We start from the raw sequence: 18,980 nt of genomic DNA, 5'->3' as shown, positions 1-18,980 counted from the left end.
CCGGGCATGGTGGCTCACACCTATAATCCCAGCACTTTGGGAGGCCGAGGTGGGTGGATCACTTGAGCTCAGGAGTTGGAGACCAGCCTGGCCAACATAGTGAGATCCCATCTCTACAAAAAATACATAAAATTAGCTGGGCGTGGTGGCGCGTGTCTGTAGTCCCAGATACTTGGGAGGCTGAGGTGGGGTGATGGCTTGAACTGGGAAGGTTGAGGTTGCAGCGAGCCGTGATTGCACCACTGCACTCCAGCCTGGGCGACAAAGCTAGACTCTGTCTCAAAAAATTATTTTTTATGTTGTGTGAATCTCACCTCAATCAAAAAGGGGGGAAAAGAAATGTTCCTGTAGGTAAAATCATTCTAATGTCCGCAGGCCACACCTCATTTCATTATAACACACTGTCAGTCACTGGGACCCCTGCAAAACTAAAGGTGCGTGGGGAGGTATTACTGATAATTTGCCAGTGCTTTCAGACTAGTATAAAATTATTGTTTTGAAAAGCAGCATAAGCTCATTTTTTTCCCTACCATAACAGTACTGAAAGTTCACTACCCATTTTGGACAAGTTGAAAGAGGGAGGAGTTATCTCTAGTCCCTCCACCCCAAGATTACTGAGGCAGGTCTGAGCCCCAAGGGAGCAGAGCACTGTTGAGTGGTGACCCCCTGAGTGAACACCCCATCGGCGGGAGGCCGCCCAGAGACGGAGACCCGCACTCAAGTGCAGCATCGGAAGACCCAGCGGAGGTGCTGGCCACACCAAGCCGTCACCCAGAGCAGTGCCTGTCCTTGAGAGCTAGTTCCCGAAAATCATCTACAATTTCAACTCCTGGAAAGAAAGACACGACAAACCCTGTGCCCATAGAACTCAAATAACACCCAGGTGGGCACTACTCCGTGCATCTGAGGACAGAAGCACCTGGAAGGCACCTGGCGGAACTAGAGAGCAGCTTCTTCCAGCTGGACCAGCAAGACCCTGTGACCTTTGGGGACCAGCAGAGCAGAGGCCAAGCAGAAGGATAATCCTGGGCTCTGAAGCCAGGCTTCCCCGAGGCACAGCATCGGGCACACAGGTGAGAATCCACCAGACCTCGGCGCCTCAGGTAAGGAGCCAGAAAGGCCCATCAACCTGGGTGACCGGTGCCACTGCCGGCCCCTCCAGGGCTGCTCCACCTCTGTGAGGGGCCTCGGACCCGGGACCCCTGCTTGCGGACCTTAGCCTGTGGGTGGAACTGAGTATGCAGGGTGCTCCACGCGGGGAGGGCTGGGAAGGGGATGAGAGCAGGGTCACTGCCGGCAAGGAAGCCTGGCCAACCAAGGGGAGAGCTGGCTCTAGCAGGATGCCTTAAGACGACCACTAGATGGGGAGATATTCCCAGAAAAAGAAAAAAGAACCCACACAAACAAACAACAATCAGAAAAGCATCCAGCAGTCCCACTCGGTGGGAGCAGGAATTTGGGCTTTTTCATCCACAACAAGGGACAGGCATCACCACTTTGGTTGGGTTTCTTCCGTCCTGGGGGATCTTGCTTCTCTCAGCCCCATCAGCTTTCCTTGGCCTGAGGCCCTAGTCACCTGCTGCCCACCTGGCAGAACGGCTGGAGAAGGAAACTGGAGAAACCCAGAGCCAAGGCCCGGCCTGGGTGCTGCATGGGTCGACCGGGGCCCTCCATGCAGCCTAGCCTGAAAAAGTCCTCTGAGGAGCTTCCTTGCAGCTGGGCAGGCCTTGCCCTCTGGGGGCAGAGGCTAACCTAGCCAAAAGGGGGCCACCCAGGCTGCTCGCTGAGGGATCCTTCTAAGAGGCGGGTCGGGTCCTGTCCTTCTCTGCTCACAGTTATCCCTGGGATGCCCGTGTCACTCAGAGTAAACTCACACAACCCTTCCTGACCTTGCCCAACCCTCCTCCCACCTCTGCACCTCCCTCTGCTCCTGCCACACTCTTGCTCCCTTGAGCCAGGCCACCCCTGCCTCAGGGCCTTTGTACAGGGGATTCCTTGTGCCTAGAATGCTCTTCCAAAACCATAACCACATGCCTCGCTCTTTTACCACCTTCAAGTTTTGGTAGAAATGTTGCCTTTGAAATGAGACTTATTCTAACCACACCACCTAAACTGGCAACCAGACCTCCCTTCCCCGGCTCTTACTGCCTTTTAACAGACTCTGTAATTACTAATGGAAAACATTTTCTGCTTATTGTCTGTGCTCAGCCACTAGAACGAGAACAACAGGGCAGGGCTTACTACCGCCGTGTCCCTGGCAGATCTCAAATGCTTGCTCAGGAGGTATCTGTGGGATTGAATCAGTCACAACTAGCCCTGTAGGGAAGCGCTGGGTGCCGCTTTCTGCCCAGCTCAGCTGGCTCCTTCTCTCACCCTTGCCCACCACTTCCATCGGCCCTTCGCTTCCTCCTTGGCTTGGCTAAGCTTATGCTTTTCGGTGGCATGCCAGTCACCTGGTCAACATCCCGCACCACCGCGAGGCACCAGCCCCCACCTGATACCCTCTGGAGCACAATTTTGGGCATCCTGCCCCCATCTGGAGACCCTCAGGGCCGGTGCCTGGGCAGCAGTGCCACAACCTCACAATGCCAGTCTGCCCAGCACTCTCACACCCAGAGGTGCAAAATCCAAACTCACCAGGCAGATCAGCGACAGGATGCTCTTTAGCCAGCCTCGGGACCGGTGGCTGGAAACCAATCAGGAGAGAAATTGACAAACACGGGCCGCGGCTCCCAGCGCCCAGCCCTGGATGGCTCTTCTCCCCTGGCGCCCCTGGTACGGGGGCGGCCCCGAGGGCTGGTCCGGCGGCGGCCCCGAGGGCTGGTCCGGCCACTCAGTGCTAGCCCGCCTCCCAGGGAGTCCCTGCTTGTCGCCGCCGCCGCAGCTCCCTCGTCCCCCTCGACACCTGCACCCTGCCGAGACGGGCCCCTTACCCGCTTACCCGCACCCCTGCGGCCCAGCTCGGCCCTCTTACCTGGGCTCGGAGGGCGGCCGAGGGAGTCGGCCTCCCTTCCTGCTCCCGGCAGGCCCGAGGCCAAGGCCGCCGCCTCCTCCTAGAAGCCCTCCGAGGCCGCGTCCCCAGGAAACGCGGGCGGGGGGTGGGGGCTCCTGGGCTTGTCTCGACTTCGCCTCTGGGTACCGCTCGCGAAGAGCGTCCTGAAGGGGAGTCTCAGTCTGGTGCGCCGACGAGCGGGCCGGGAGCGGGCGGGGCCGGGGCGGCGGCAGCGTGGGAACGGGGCGCGTTGTGGGGGGGGGGCATGGAGCATGCGCGGCGCAGAGGGATGGCGGCCCGCCCCGCGCCCGCCCCACAGGGGCGTCTGGCCTGGCTCCCCACGCGCCCCGAGGCACTTCCGCTTTCTGTCTGGGCTGCACTGAAGGCTGGGGTCGAAGTGGTCAGCGCACCGCGGCTCCTGAAGGGGACGGGAGGGACCCGCGTTGGCAGAACACCTCCCATGGGCTAGACCCCTGGGCGTTATTACGTCCATTCATTCAGTTATTCATCTCCCTGGGGTCCCCGGGACCTCTGCAGGGCAGCTAGCACCAAGTACCCCGGCCATGGTCACTCAGTAAAGGAGTGACCCAGGATGGCAAGGATCAGAGAGCGGGGAAGAGGTGAAAGGTGACTCAGGGAGCATGGTGTGGAGACACGAGGAGGGGGAAAAGGAGGTCAGGGAAGTGCAAGAAGCCAAGACCCTCTGGGTGCATCTGGCTTTCCCTCAGGTTACCGGAGGGGATCGCACCTGGAGTTTGTCATTTTCCAAAGGGTCATGCTCCACGTGGTAGAGCAGGGATTGAAATCCAAGGTTGGTTGGGATATTGCTCTGATGACAATTGTGAGACCTTTGACAAATAGTGAAGCGTATGAAAAAGACCGTAAAAGAAAAGCAACAGGGAAAAATCAGCCACATCACATATCCCAGCCCCGGCCACTGGGAACTGAGCACGAGGCGGGAGCCTCCTTGGCCTTTGAGCCAGAGTTCAGGGGTTTCTTTTCTTCAGAGACCCTGGGCCCTGGCCAGGAGCACTTAGCCCGCAGCAAGGAGCCCTCGGCAAGCCTGTGCTCCCAGAACAAAAGCCGTCCATCTGGGGCATAGGGGAAGGGCGAGGACGCTGCTCAGGGAACCTCCGGTTGCAGGGAGCAGGGCCCCCAGGGGGCCCAGTGCAGGGAGAGCTTCGGAGCCCCTTTCCTGGCACAGAGGCAGGGAGGCTCCCGGTGGCCCTCAGCTGTGTGTCCTGGTGCCCAAGCTTGTCCCTTCACCGGGGCTCTGGCTGGGCAGGCTGGGGTCTGGGCTGTTGAGATGTTGTGGGGTGACTGGTTGGTGCCCCCTGAAAGATATGTCCATATCTTAACACCCAGGCCCTGTGAACAGGGCCTTATATGCAAAAAAAGGGTGTCTGCAGATGTCATTAAATTGAGGATGTGGAGATGAGAGCAACCCAGATGATCCAGGGGGCCCCAAATCCAAGGACAGTTTCCTTAGAAGAGACAGGAGACAGAGACACAGAGAAGGCCATGTGGAGGCGAAGGTGGGGAGTGCCCAGGGCCCCCAGAAGCTGGAAGAGGTGGGTGGATCCGCCCCTAGAGCCACCGGAGGAAGCGCCCGATTCTGGACTCCGGCCTCCAGAACTGGGAGAGTCAATTCCTGTTGGCTGAAGCCAAGCGGTTTGTGGTCATTTGCTGCGGCAGCCCAGGCCACTCCGACACGAGGGAATAGGCTGAGCCCAGAGTCCTCCTGGGCCATGGAGGCGGGGGGCGGGGGGACCTTTGCACCCGCATCGTCCCGTAACCTGGTGGGGACTGGGGCGACCTTGGGAAGGCAGCTCCTGTTGTCCTTGGCTCATTTCCAGAGAGTGTGAGCGGCCAACCTGCATGGAGGCTGGGGAGTGTGTGCCTCGGGCAGGGGAAGGGGGCCCCTGGGAGTGCACCCCACTTCCACTGCAAGAGAAAGGGCCATGTGCACTGGGCTGCGGGTCCCACACAAGCCTAGAAATGGGGGAGCAGGGGCCACCGTGTGCACCATTGTTGGCACCGCGTGTGTGGACACATTGGTGGTGGAGGCGGCAGCGCGGTCAGTTGAAGAGCACAATGCCTAGAGCAAGTGAAGACGATCTTGACAAGCCCACGATCCTGTCGGGAGATCAATCTCCCTTCCAGCATGTTTTCAGTTTTTTACTGTAAAGAACTGCAAACCCATGCCCAACCTAGAGAGGATGACAGGGCACACGGGCCCCGCCGGCGGTCCTCACACGGCCCTCTCTCCTCCTCTCCACTCCCCTTATTGTGGCCCTGAGGCCTGGGGCCTCCTGAGAGAGGTATCTCCATCTCTGCTTTAGGCAGGGGCAGGGCCTCCCGGGCAGCAAACCCGGATTCAGAACCTGGGGAGGAAGAGTTGGGGTCTGGAAGTGGGGAGGTCCCCTTTCCTCCCTGGGTTCCCACCACACCTAGCCCTCTCACAGTCCGGCTGGCCTGGCTGCTCCCCAGCTCTGGTCTCCCGTTCTCCCCTTGCCCTAGGCTGGCCCAGGACGGGCAGGTGAGGTAGCCGGGGGACAGAGGAGTGGGCGCTTTCCCACAGCTGTGGTGCTGCCCACTGTGCCGTGGGCACCCGCCAGGTCACAGGCAGCCCCCTCCTGGGGGCAGGTTGGCAGCCGGTCTCCCAAGCCACAGCAGGTGCCCAGGGGCCCAGCAGGGAGGTCCAGGGTGACGTCAAGCTGTCTGTGGGAAGTGAGTGAGAAAGTTGGGGAAGGCCAGGCCAAAGGGGGCTGTAAGCCACCTTCACAGCAGGGCAGGGGTCAGGGCGGCACCTCTCCCAGGGGTCAGCTGGGCTGTGGCTGACTGCTCTGCTGGAGTGCCCTTGGAGGGAGGTGGTCTTGGGCTGCATGCAGAGCCTTGGGAATATGCTGCCAGCCTCAGATATCCACTGAGGGTGATGGCGACTGTGAGCTCCTGTGGGGACAGGATGTGTGTCTGGACTGGATGAGCTGTTTTTGCAACTCCTGTCTCCACCCCCCTGCCAGAAAAGTGCTGTAGATGGGGTGCAGCCAGTGAGTGGAGGAGGGGATGTCCCCAGGCTGCAGTCCCAGGAGACAGTGGCTCTGGGGAAAGCAGGGGATGGAATGCACGCGGCAATGCCTCAGGTCACGCAGGTTGCTCCTTGACCCTGCAGAAGGGTCGGAGTACTGCGTGGCTCATGGCATGGAGAATGCCTTGTGTCATGTGGGCCAGTTTGTCCAACCCTGCGACCCCTGAGGATTGATGGGACCCTCAGGGTGAGGCCGGTAGGGGCAATAGTGTCAGGCCTGGGTGCCAGGAGGGAGCAATGCCCAGGCCTCAGGGCAGGCCGTCTTGGCCTTCAGAAGCCTGACGGCCTGAAGCTCAGCTGGGCAGCTGCCCCAGGAGGTGGCCGTCCACTGCCTGAGTGGCAGCTTCTCTCATGGCTGCAGCTGTGGCTCCGGTTCCTGAATGTCCCAGAGGGGAGCCACCAGTGGCCCTCTGCTGATCCTCTTCAGTGTGGCCACTGCCGTTCTCACTGTCCCTCCCAGGACGGCCTCCCTCTCCCTTCACTGACACTCCCAGTCTGATCACAACTGTTTCTCAACTATCCCTCCCAGTGTGGCCACAGCTATCCTTATGGTGCCCCCTCTAGTGGCTTCACTGTCCTGAGCTGTCACCCAGGCCCCAGCCTCTTTCCAACCTCAAGTCTTGGCTCTGGCTTCAGGCTGCTGCCTGTGTGCTAGAGAATGTCTGTCAGTGTCCGCTGGGATCACGTGCTTCCTTGTTCCTGCTCAAGGAAAGAGAGGCCCCTCCTCTGTGGATAAAATCTGAAAACTTCCCTTTGGTCTGACTGGGCCATTTGGGCCATGGACTGCTCGGATCACTAACAGTTGCCCCAGGAACACATGTGCAGCTGCATTTGAACCAATCAGGAGCCACCTGTGGATTTGGGGATGGGAGTCACCATGCCCTGAGCCACGTGGGGGAGGGACGGAGGCTGGAACAAAAAGGGGCTTCTAGCCGGGCATGGTGGCTCATGCCTGTAATCTCACCACTTTGGGAGGCTGAGGCAGGAGGACTGCTTGAGATCAGGAGTTTGAGATCAGCCTGGGCAACACGGTGAGACCCCATCTCTACAAAACATAAAAAAGTTTTGGCTGGGCACAGTGGCATGCACCTGTAGTCCAAGCTACTTGGGAAGCTGAAGTGGGAGGATCACTGGAACCCAGGAGTTTGAGGCTGCAGTGAGCTATTATGGCCCCACTGCACTCCAGCCTGGGCAGCAGAGCGAGACCCCGACTCTAAAACAAGCAGGAGTCCACTGAGGAAAAAAGAGGGGGAATGGCTGCTGGGAGGGCAGCCAGCAGTGTCTAGTCTCCAGACATTCCTTCAGGTGATAGGGACCAAAGCCAGGAGGGTCACCAAGGGTAAGGAGCTGAAGAGTCACCCAGCCTTGCCAAGACTTCCTGGCAGAGGAGAAGGCTTAGCCATCTACTGGCCCGGAGGCTGAGCTGGAGCGTGGCTGTGCCTGGCCTCTTGGCTGGCCTCCCCAGCCTCAGTGCCTGGCATGTCCCCACCTGGATGCACCTGCTTTTTTGGTATTTGCACTTGGATGCGCCAATGCACACATCCAAAACTGAGCTTGTGATCTCGTGCCAGGGCTAGCACTCTTACCAAGTCCCCAGCTGCAGTGAATGGAACACGCCTGTGTCAAAGGCCAGAAAGTGGGGATACATCCCTTGCCCACCCTCCACCTCCCATCATTCACGGTGTCTGGTTAGTTCTCTGCACGTTTTAGGTCTGTTAAACGGACCCTCTCTATCTGCTCCATGACACTGTCCTTGATGTCATCTAGGCTAGTTATCTCTCACAGGACAACTCCAGCCACCCTTAGCTAGTCTTACTGCATCCACTCTGCTCCCCAAATAATTTCTCCACAAAGAAACCAGAGATAACTCTTTAGAATGCAATGAGTTCGTGTCACTCACACAAATACATGTCTGTGCGTGCATGTGCAGCACTGGCTTCACATCTGTCAGTGAGTTCTCAGCTTTTTCAGGATGAAGATGAAACCCCTCTGAGGTCCATGAGGCCTGCACTGTCTGGCCTCCGCAGCATTGGTGCGTGGCATCCCCAACCCTGCAGTCACACCGACCTTTCAGCCCAGTACTCTCCATGTCCCTTCCAGCTCCAGGACCTTTGCACATGCAATTCTCTCACCTGATGGGGAGCTTCCCTCCCAAAAGAGGAGTGGAAAATGTCTGGGCTTTCCCAGCTTCCCTTGTAGCTATGGCATGGGCACCTAACCCAGGCTCTACCAATCAGATACACCCACTACCCACTGAGTGTGAGGCCCGAGGTACGCCTGTGGGATACCCTCTAGCTGGTTTTCCCTGGGCTTCCATCAGCCAGTCTGTTCCTGTTATGTGCGACTGAGAACCCTGAGGGACTAGCTCTCCGCCGATGCCGTCGAATCTCCCGCTGCTTTAAATGCTCCCCTCCCCGGGCTCAGGATGCCACTGGCCCTTGGTTTGCTTCTCAGAACTTGAGCAGCTCTCTGCAGAGTCCTTTTTTGACTCTTCTTACTTCATCTTTCCTCTAAGATTGGTGTCTGTTCACGGTTATGAATATTTAGAGGCTTCATATTACTTGCGGGATTGATGGCCCACCAGGCAATGCCTCCCTGGGTGACTTTTGGTGCCATTTACTAAGACAATGCTGCTCAGAAGAGTAGGCTTGGAGGAAATCTCACCGGCCACTGTAGACTGCTGGGCATTAAGGGGATATTAGAGTATTAGTTATCTATTGTTACATAACAAATTACTCCCAATGGCTTAGCTGAGGGGTTCTGGGTTAGGGTCACTCATGAGGCAACAGTGAAACTTTCATCCAGGGCAGCAGCCTCTGAGACTTAATTGGGGCTGAGGGATCCACTTCCAGGCTTACTCACGTGGCTATGTGGCTGTTGGCAAGTAGCTCAGTTCCTCAGCACGTGGGCCTCTCCATAGGGCTGCTCATAGCAGGGCTTCCTGCAAAACAGTGATCTATTTTGGGGGGTGAGGGAGAGAGAGAGAGTGAGAGAGGCAGGGGGATCTATGTGTGTGTGGGGAGACAGAGTGAAGGGTGGGGAAAGGGAGAGGGAGGGAGGAAAGGGCGGGGGAGGAAAGGAGAAAGGGGAAACAAGTGCAAGAAGGTAAGAGAGAGCACCCAAGACACACGCTGCCTTCTCTGAGAAGCCACGCTTGCCAGTTACAGCCCACAGATTCTGCTGAACTCTTTGTTACTAAGTCTAGACTCCACTCAAAGGGAGAGGGATCCAGCTACACCTCTTGAAAGGGGAGTATCACAGAGTTTGTGGACATATTCTTCAAATTCTCTTTTTAGTCACCTATGATAACTGCATCAGGTCCCATGAATGAGAGGATGGGTTGGAGAGGCGACAACACTTGAAGCAAAGTGGGGGTTAGAGCCTTAGTTATCTATCATTACATAACAAATTACTCCTGGTGGCTTAGCTGGGAGGTTCCGGCTTAGGGTCACTCACAAGGCGACAGCGAAACTGTCATCCGGGGCATCTTGTTAAAACTTGCCATAGTGTTGGCCCCAGGGATCTTGTTAAAACTTAAGTCAGGTTCTGCCTTCGGCAATGGTGGAGTCACTCCTATCAGACCAACCCTCTCACAGATGACATCTATGAAACCAGGATGAAATACTAACAACAAAACCTTCTGATGGCATGAGGGACTAAGCAGTAGAGGCAGAAACCATAGGGGGTTAACACCTCGAAGAAGAGACCGGCACTAGGTGAGTTTTTTACATGTGAGCATGGGCCACAGAGGACACCGTGCTGGGTGACCAAAACTCAAAGACTCAGAGAGTAGACTTTGGGATGGCCACGGGAGAGGGAAAGCATGAGGGGTATCACCTGGGAGCAGAGAAGCACCATGTGGAGGAGCCCCGTATTTGGCCTGTACACTTGGCCCAAATCTCTGGCTGACCCCAGGGCTATTAATACACAAGGCAGAGTCCAAGAAAAGAACTGAGCAGAGGTTTCAGCTGATGCCCAATACCGTGGAAATGGAGTCTGGAGATTGCAGTTGATACCCAATACAGGGGAGACTTAGTGTGAGTTTAGCTAGTTTGGTTGTCTACTAGGACAACAAACCACCACCACCACCACCACAACAACAATAACAAACAATGACTCATCTTCGGAGAAATATAACAGAAACCAAGAAGCCAAAGCTACTAGAACTCATTATGGACAGTGTCTAGGATATAATGCTAGATTACTACAAGAAACAAGAATTGTCCTGATACTCAAGGAAAAAAGCATTCAAGAGAATCCAACCCCTGAGATGACCCTAGTAATTCACAATATTAAAAAAATATATATTCTTAAGGAGATAAAGCACACTTCTGCCTGTAATCCCAGCACTTTGGGAGGCTGAGGTGGGTGGATTGCTTGAGCCTAGGAGTTTGAGGCCAGCCTGGGCAATATGGTGAAACTCTGTCTCTACAAAACATACAAAAAATTTAGCTGGGCATTGTGACATGCACCTGTAGTCCCAGCTACTTGGGAGGCTGAGGTGGGAGGATTGCTTGAGCCTGGGAGGTGGAGGTTGCAATGAGCCATAATCACACCATTGCACTCCAGCCTAGGCAACAGAGTGACACTGTGTAAAAAAAAAAAAAAAAGAAGCATGCTTCTAATACTTTATTAATTTATTTATTTTGAGGCAGAGTTTTGCTCTGTTACTCAGGCTGGAGTGCAGTGGTGTGATCATGGCTCACTGCAACCTCCACCTCCCAGGCTCAAGCAATCCTCCCATCTCAGCCTCCCAGGTAGCTGGGATTACAGGCATGTGCCACCACATCCAGCTAATTTTTGTATTTTTTTGTAGAGATGGGGTTTCTCCATGTTGCCCAGGCTGATTTCAAACTCCTGACCTCAAGCAATCTGCTCACTTCAGCCTCCCAAAGTGCTGGGATTACAGGTGTGAGCCACCATGCCCAGCCACCTAACATTTTTTTTAAACCCATCTCACTGCTCACTGATTATGAATTTTTTCAAATAGGAAATTTCAGAAGAGAAATAGAAACTATAGATGTTCCTTGACGTACTGTGGTTAAGTCCTGACAAACCAGTAGTAAGTCAAAAATATGGTAATTTGAAAATGCATTTAATGTCCCGATAAACCCAGATGCTCCTTGACTTAGGTTGGGGTGATGTCCCAGTAAAGCCAGTGTAAAGTTGAAAAATCATAAGTCAAACTGTCATAAATCAAGGACTGTGTAAGTTGTAAGTGTAAGTAAAGAACCAAGGATAAGTTCTGAACTGAAAAACAACATCGAAAGTAAAATCTTCACTGGATGATCTTAATAACATTGTAGATGACAGGTGAGTTGCAAACTTACAGATAAATAGAAATAATCTTTTCTGAAAAACCAAGAGGAAAAAATGAAAAGGGCGCCTCAGTGAGCTGTGGGACAATATATAGAGGTCTAATGAATGTGTATATGGACTCCTAGGAGAGAAGGGAGAGCATGGGGAAGAAAAACTACTCGAAGAAATAATGACTGAAATTTCCAAAATTTGGAGATAGACATAATTTACAGATTCAAGGAGCTCAGTGAATTCCAAGGAAGATAAATACAAAGAAAAAACACGTGTAGGCACATTGCAGTCAAAGTACCGAAAACAAAGAGTAATGAGTGAATTGTGAAAACAGTAAAATGCAACTCGAAGAAGAGGAGAACATTCACAAGTTCTACTGAATTCTCATCAGAAGTAATGGAAACCAAGAGAGAATGGAACAGGATCTTTAAAGTGGTGAGAGAGAAGAAACAATCCTTTCAACTCAGAACTCTGTATCTATATCCAGGGAAAATACTCCTCAAGAATGAAGGTGAAATAAGGATGTTTCGAGATACATGAAAGCTAAGAGAATTCATCAACTGACTTGCATTAAAATAAATGCTACAGAAAGACTTTCGATCTTAAGGAAAAGAAGGAAATCTCGATCTTTGGGTAGAAATGAATAACAAAATATGTGGGTAAATATCAAGGAATATTTATTTTATCTTTATAAGTTATTTATAATACACATGACAGTTTAAGGTAAAATTATAAATAATGTATTGTAGGGTTTATAACATGTAGATATATATATGACAACTATAGCATAAAGGACGGGGTGCAGGGGGCAGTAATCTGTATAATGAAAATGGTCTTAAATTTAGGTGATGTGGTACAATGTAAACTGTAAGTAGAGAGTGAAAAGTAAAGGATATATATAGGAATCCCTAGAGCAACCACTAGAAAACAATGCAAAATGTTATTGCTGGAAAGGTAAAATAAAAGGTAATGATACAAGGATCAATTAATCAGGAACACATCGAATTCATACATATGTTTGCACCCAATAACAGAGCTTCAGAGCTTCAAAATACATAAAACAAAAGTTGACAGAATAAAGACAGAAATCGGCATCTTCACAATTATAATTGGAGATTTTAACACTCCTGCCCCAGTCATTGTTACTGCTAGAAAAGGGATCAATAAAAACATAGGGCATGTAATCCCAGCACTTTGGGAGGCCGAGGCGGGCGGATCACAAGGTCAAGAGATGGAGACCATCCTGGTCAACATGGTGAAACCCCGTCTCTACTAAAAATACCAAAATTAGCTGGGTGTGGTAGTGCGCACCTGTAGTCCCAGCTACTCGGGAGGCTGAGGCAGGAGAATCGCTTGTACCCGGGAGGCGGAGGTTGCAGTGAGCCGAAATTGCGCCACTGCAGCCTGGCAACAGAGCGAGTCTCAAAAAAAAAAAAAAAAAAAAAAAAAAATCCAGCCTGGCGACAGAGCAAGACTCAGTCTAAAAAAACAAAAACAAAAACAAAACAAAACAAAAACCAAATAAACAAAAAACAAAACAAAACAAAACATAGGATCTCTTTATGACATTATCAAGCACATTGGAAAGCAAACAGTGGAAAAAATTGGACCGATTTACCGCAATGAACTTTCGCTTTGCAAATGTACTCCACCGATCCTCGTGGGCAGGCCTTTCCATTGGCGGAGGGTCAATCGGTGTGCCTGCCGCTTCTGGGCTTCGAGCCTTTCCACCTTTTGATTCACGTGTAGTCGTCATGGTAACAACAGTGCATTCCCACGTGCTCCTCTCTTGTGCTCTCCCTATCCAATCATTTGCCTTGCATAGCGACACCAGTCTGGAACTTTCTTTCGGAACTCCCTGTGGCTTCCGGGAGGACCAGGGGTTTCTGGGAGCCCGGGTGACTGTTGGCGCCAAGTGCCTCAGAGAGCCACACGCTTCCACGCTGCGGAGCTGAGGTGATCTCTTCAGACCCTTCGGAGAGACCCAGATATCTGACTTCCCACTGAGAGACCCGGAATTGCCCAGAGTTTGAGAAAGTGAGTAGACCGTGGGGGTTTGCCAGGACCCAGGCCCGGGAGGTGTTGCCGGAGCTCAGGATGGCGGCCCAGGAGGTTCCCGGGGTGTGGGGGGGGCAGGCGGTGTGGCAGGCCGTGAGGAGCCGGCTGCAGAGCTGGGGGGCGGCGGTCCCACCTGGCCCGGTTTAGGTGCGGCATGGCTGTCACGGTGGGCTTCCCGCCAAGGAAGGCCCCCTCGGGAGGGCAGTTGGAAGGAGGGCTGAGGGGAGGGGTTCCTCAGTGCAGGGTGGCCAGAGGAGGACCCCTGGGTCCCTGGGCGGAGAGGGTCGCCAAGCACGCGGGGTAGAGGAGGCAAGAGGGAGGGTGACTCGCCCAGTGCTGGGATGAGGGGGTGTCGAGGGCTTCCGGCTGTGGGGCTGGGGGTCGGGAGGGGGCTCCCTGGCGTGGGAGGGCAAGGGGGCTGCGGAGCGCCACGTGGGAGAGCAGGCTGGCGGGCTCCAAGCGTGGGGCGGGACGGAGGGCGGCCCAGCCTGGGTCTGAGGCGCGAGAGGGGACGGCCCCTGGCGGGTGCCGTGGTCAGGTCCTAGGGCTGGGTGGGTGAGGGCAGAGGTGATTCCTAAGCCCGGTGGAGGGCCGACCAGAGCGGAGGGTGCCCTGCCTCTGTGGGCTATGGGGGCTCCTGACTTGGGGGTGGAGGGCGGGATTGTCGGGCCCCTGGCTGTGGGGAGGCCACAGAGGGAGGCTCATGTCTAAGCACGTGGGACGCCCTGCTGCCCGGGGCTAGACTGGAGTGCTGCCAGCTGGGCGTAGGGGGCGACCAGTGTGGAAGGGCACGTTGGGGGCAGGAAGGGACTGTCCCCGGTGTGCGGTGGGGGATGGGCTGGAAGGAGGGCCAATGCCTAAGGGTGCACGGGGTGCGGAGCCGGAGGCTGCCTGGCGGCCAGTGGTACAGGCGACGGTGAGCGCCCCCTGGAGGCTGTCGGCGTGGCAGTGCCGTGAGGAGCCTGGCCCCCTACAGGTGGAATTGGAAAGGCTTCAGGTCGCCTCTTCGTGGGGAATGGCGACAGGAGTTGCAGTGGTTGGAGGGGGCAGACCTTGGCCTCTGTAGAAAATACGGATTCATGACAAGGGCAAATTGTACATTCACTTAGATAGACCATATGTCGAGCCATTTAAAAATCTTCAGAAACTGAAAAGGATCGCACGTTTTCATAAGTTCTCTGATCACAGTGGAATTTTATTTGAAATTAATAACAATAACATATGTCTAGATATTTTGAAATCCATGGGTCAAAGATGAAATCACCAAGGAACTTACAAGATATTTCAAACTGCACAAAACATTCAACTTACCCAAATTACTAGCCATTTGGAAGGAAGGAAGTGGTCAGAGGAAAATTTCTTGCTTTCAGTGCTCATAACAGAAAAAAAAAAAAACATAAAATCAATGGCCGAACAGTCCATTTAAAGAAGCTCGAAAAAGAGCAAAAGTAAACACAGAATGAGTCAAATAAAGAAATAACAGAGATAAAAAGGACAATCAGTAAACCCCGATATTAGGCTTTTTAAAGAGTACCAAAATTAATGAACCCTAGCAAGACTAATTAAGATGAGAGGGGGCTAGGCACAGTGGTTTATGCCTGTAATCCCAGCACTTTGAGAGGCTGAGGCGGGAGGATTGCCTGAGCCCAGGAGTTCAAGGCCAGCCTAGGCGACATAGTGAGACCACCTTCTCTACAAAAAGTACAAAAAAATTAACCACGTGTGTTAGCATGTGCCGGTAGTCCCAGCTACTCAGGAGGCTGAGGTGGGAGGATCGCTTGAGCTCAGGGGGTCGAGGCTGCACTGAGCCGAGATCGAGCTGCTGCACTCCAGCCTGGGTGACAGAGTGAGACCCTGTCTCAAAAAACAAACAAACAAACAAACAAAAAACAACACACACACACACACACAACACACAAGAGAGAATGAACACTAATCAATATCAGGAATAAAGGACAGGATATTACTACAGATCATATAGACATTAAAAAGATAAAGAGGGAATATTGTGAACAAGTTTTTATCAAAAGTTTTGAAAACTGAGATAAGCTTCCCAATTCCTTTGTGGGGGGAAAAAAAGTAACTTACTACAAATGGCACCAAGTAACATAGAAAATGTGACTAGCCCTGTATCTTGCAAATAAATTTAATTTTGCCATCAAAATTTCACTAAAATCAAAGCGACAAAACAAGGAGGCAGAGGAACTCCAGCCCTGCCCCCTCACCCCCACACACGTAGGGGCAGATGAGTGGTGGGAGTGAGTGTTTGGCACAAACAAGCTTCTCTCTTTGCACTCACAGGCTGTGTCAGAGACTGCAACAGTCAGCACACCTTCCTGTCTGATCAGGCTCCCTCCCTCAAGTCCTCTGCGATGGCTCTGGCGATGCTTCGGGACTGGTGCAGGTGGATGGGTGCGAACGCAGAGCGCTCCCTGCTCATCCTGGGTATCCCTGATGACTGCAAGGAACATGAGTTCCAGGAGGCCGTGCGGGCTGCCCTGTCGCCCCTGGGCAGGTACCGAGTACTCACCAAGCACTTCAGAAAGGAGCTCGGGGCCAAGGCAGCCTTGGTGGAGTTCGCTGAGTATTTAAACCGAAGCTTGATTCCCCATCAAATACCAGGCAATGGGGGGCCCTGGAAAGTGATCTTCCTGCCCCAAGTACCTGTTATTGAGTTTCAGGATATGCCCAGTTTTCCTGCACAGCCCCAGGGTCAAGCAGTAGCAAAAGCTGCAGGTGAGGGAGGAGGCACAGGTGAGGCAGGAGGTGTAGGTGAGGCAGGAGCAGCAGGTGAGGCAGGAGCAACAGGTGAGGCAGGAGCAACAGGTGAGGCAGGAGCAGCAGGTGAGGCAGGAGGCGCAGGTGAGGCAGGAGGTGTAGGTGAGGCAGGAGCAGCAGCTGAGGCAGGAGGCGCAGGTGAGGCAGGAGCAGCAGGTGAGGGAGGAGCAGCAGGTGAGGCAGGAGGCGCAGGTGAGGCAGGAGGTGTAGGTGAGGCAGGAGCAGCAGGTGAGGCAGGAGGCGCAGGTGAGGCAGGAGGTGTAGGTGAGGCAGGAGCAGCAGGTGAGGCAGGAGGCGCAGGTGAGGCAGGAGGCGCAGGTGAGGGAAGAGCAGCAGGTGAGGCAGGAGCAGCAGGTGAGGCAGGAGCTGTGGGTGAGGCAGGAGCTGCAGGTGAGGCAGGAGCTGCGGGTGAAGCAGGAGGGACAAATGGAACAAAAGCCTGGGTCCAGCCTTGGCGCTGCACCCTACAGGCTGTGCTGGAAAACAGGGCCTACCGGGAATTGAGACCCTTTTCCGGGAGGGAGCAGCCAGGCTGCGAGGAAGAGTCCTTTGAGAGCTGGGTGGAGCAGGCCAAGGATATGCTGCAGCTGTGGTGCCACGCGTCGGAAAGGGAGAAGAAGAGGTGGCTGCTGGAGAGCTTGGGCGGCCCGGCCCTGGAAGTCGTGAGCGGCCTCCTGGAGGAAGATACCAACTTGTCCGCGCTGGACTGCCTGGCGGCGCTGGGGCAGGTATTTAGGAACCAGGACACTCGAATGACTTCGAGGCTGAAGTTCCTGACCTGTACGCAGGGGCCCCAGGAGGGGCTGTTTGCCTTCGTGGTGCGCCTGGAAGGCCTGCTGCAGAGGGCTGTGGAGAAGGGGGCCGTCTGCCCAGCCTTGGCCAATTACCTGCGACTACAGCAGGTGCTGTCTCGGGCCCGCCCCAGCGAGGCACTCCAGGATACCCTGAGAGGGATGCAGCTGGAGAAGAGGCCACCTGGCTTCCTGGGGCTGCTCCGGCTCATCCGGGAGATGGAGGCATGGGCAGCCTTCCCAGCGAGGAGCCAGCAGGGTGTGGCCTGGGGAGCAGCCCCAGTGGAGAGTGAAGACCCAGCTGCTGCCCAGGCCTCCCCAGCCCAGGGGAATGCCAGCGAGGCTGGTCCTGGAGCAGAAGATGCTGCCAAGGCCGCTTCTGCCACCAAAGAGGCTGCAAGGGGAGCCCCTGCCGCTGGGGAAGGTGAAAGTGCCCCTGCAGGCCCCGAAGGCCTAGGTCAGGCAAGGCCCATAGAGGTCCCCTGGGGCTCCTCCCCAGCCCGGATGAGCAGTGCTGTCTGGGTGTTCCCAAGAGGTCTTAGCTGGGGTCCAGAGGGCCTCATCCAGGTGAGAGGCCAGGAAGCCAGGAAACCCCCACTGGAGGGGCTCCAGACCATCTTGGAGGAGCCCGAAAACGAGGATGAGGATGGGGCCGGGGACGAGGGCCAGCCCAAGTCCTCCCAGGGCAAATAGGCTCCTAGGGCCCCGGGGTCTCCTCTCCTCTCAGGCAGCAGCGCCTTGGAGGCAGACAGAGGCCAGGCCAGGGCCAGTCCCTCACCCCACATTCAGGAGTAAGGGCCCCCCACCTCCCCCAAGGGGCTCTGGCCACCACCCCCATTCCTTCCCTGTGACCCAGATGACCACGTTTGATACAAAATGGGGTGGGGAGAGGCGCCCCCCCGCTCCCTTGCACCCAGCACACCCAGCCCCAGCCCCAAACCCTGCCGCCACGGGGGGCTGGCCTGGAGGGAGCCCTGAGTGGGCAGCTGTGGCCTGGGTGGGGGCACCTGAAGATGTCTGCCCCTAACCCAGGCCGTGAGTTGGGAGAGACAGGGGGAAAGAGGCCCTCTCAAGGTTGCCAGCTGCCTGGGTCTCTCAAGAGGGGTCAGCCCACTTGCCATCTCCGGGGCAGGCTGCCCTCTGTTCCGGGAAGCTCACCCTCACCTGTGTGACCCACGCGCCCAGCAGACGCCCACCCACTGCTAGCCATCATTTCTGCGAAAAGTCATGTACTGTGCCCCCATGCAGGCGGCCACATCTGGGCCTGGGGCACGTGCTGTGAGCTTCCTGCGAGCCCAGGCTCTGCTTGCTGCTGTCCTGCATCGTGAGCACCACCTCTGCTTTCCTGGCGTAGATCTAGGCCAGGGGCTGCTTGTTCTCGTGGAGCTGCGTGTGTTCTTCTCTGAGCAGCTTCTCCCCGGAGACCCCCAGCGCAGTCCCAGGAGATGGCGGGAAGGAGGCACCAGGGCACGGCGGACGCTCACCCCGTGACCACGATGGTGACCCTGACTGCGGGAAGAAGAACCGGACCCGGGGCACAGCGGGGCTGCGTGAGGATCCACAAGAACTATGCTTTGGCGTTTCACCCCTGTTGTTACTTGTGACTCAGTTTCTTCAGCCTGGTGGGGTGTTCCCTGGTCTTTCCCAGTGTTCTGTGACTGTCCTGTGAAGGCCATAGGGATGGGCTGAGGAGGGGGCTCCCTGAAGCCAGTGGACACTGCCAGAGTCCACTGTCCTGGCAAAAGGCAGACCCTGGGGCCCTCGGGAAGGAGGGAGGTGGCAGCGGGGGCAGCAGCGGGAGGGGGAGCAGATGACGCGCCTTGCCAGGAACCCCAGGAGGAGGGGGCCCGGGACCTGTGGCCTGTGGTGGCTGTTTACAGTTTCTCTCTGTATTGTGGTTTCCTTCTCTTCAATAGTTTCAGTATATGTTTCTCTTCAATAAATTTCATTCCATGTTCCAGCC

The 18,980-nt window shown here is 55.1% G+C and overlaps 2 protein-coding genes across 7 annotated transcripts in view; one reads left to right on the top strand and one right to left on the bottom strand.

The window, feature by feature from the left end:
• The window catches only part of ZFP92 (ZFP92 zinc finger protein), a 14,853-nt gene extending 11,552 nt beyond the window's left edge, over nucleotides 1-3,301 (bottom strand). Inside the window, exons 1-2 of one of the 3 annotated variants that reach the window (XM_016944494.4) lie at nucleotides 2,975-3,301; nucleotides 2,638-2,686 (exon numbers count right to left, since the gene is read on the bottom strand). The gene's annotated coding sequence lies outside the window, so the exon portion shown is untranslated. The remainder of the gene's footprint in view (nucleotides 1-2,637; nucleotides 2,687-2,974) is intronic. The other 2 variants (XM_054677179.2, XM_063804682.1) reach the window with 2 other exon arrangements.
• PNMA6E (PNMA family member 6E) lies at nucleotides 547-18,980 on the top strand. Of its 4 annotated transcripts, none has more exons than XM_054677178.2 (3): nucleotides 12,823-13,427; nucleotides 15,750-16,472; nucleotides 16,527-18,980. In XM_054677178.2, exons 2-3 carry the CDS (start codon nucleotides 15,821-15,823, stop codon nucleotides 17,708-17,710), a joined length of 1,836 nt encoding a protein of 611 aa, XP_054533153.1. In that variant the 5' UTR covers nucleotides 12,823-13,427; nucleotides 15,750-15,820; the 3' UTR covers nucleotides 17,711-18,980. The 4 variants fall into 4 exon arrangements, with proteins under 4 accessions (XP_024208842.1, XP_054533153.1, XP_063660751.1 ...); XM_063804681.1 differs by having other exon boundaries at nucleotides 15,750-16,484; nucleotides 16,539-18,976; XM_024353074.3 differs by lacking the exon at nucleotides 12,823-13,427 and adding an exon at nucleotides 547-1,073 and having other exon boundaries at nucleotides 15,750-18,969.

This window comes from Pan troglodytes, chromosome X (assembly GCF_028858775.2).
Source record: "Pan troglodytes isolate AG18354 chromosome X, NHGRI_mPanTro3-v2.0_pri, whole genome shotgun sequence".
NCBI classification, from domain to species: Eukaryota; Metazoa; Chordata; class Mammalia; order Primates; family Hominidae; genus Pan; species Pan troglodytes.
Note: the sequence above shows the minus strand (reverse complement) of the source record. Positions and strands in the feature narration are given on the sequence as shown.

What these genes read in the sequence shown, in the direction of transcription:
- PNMA6E (XM_024353074.3), top strand. Translation starts at nt 15,821, where the DNA reads ATGGCTCTGGCGATGCTTCGGGACTGGTGCAGGTGGATGGGTGCGAAC.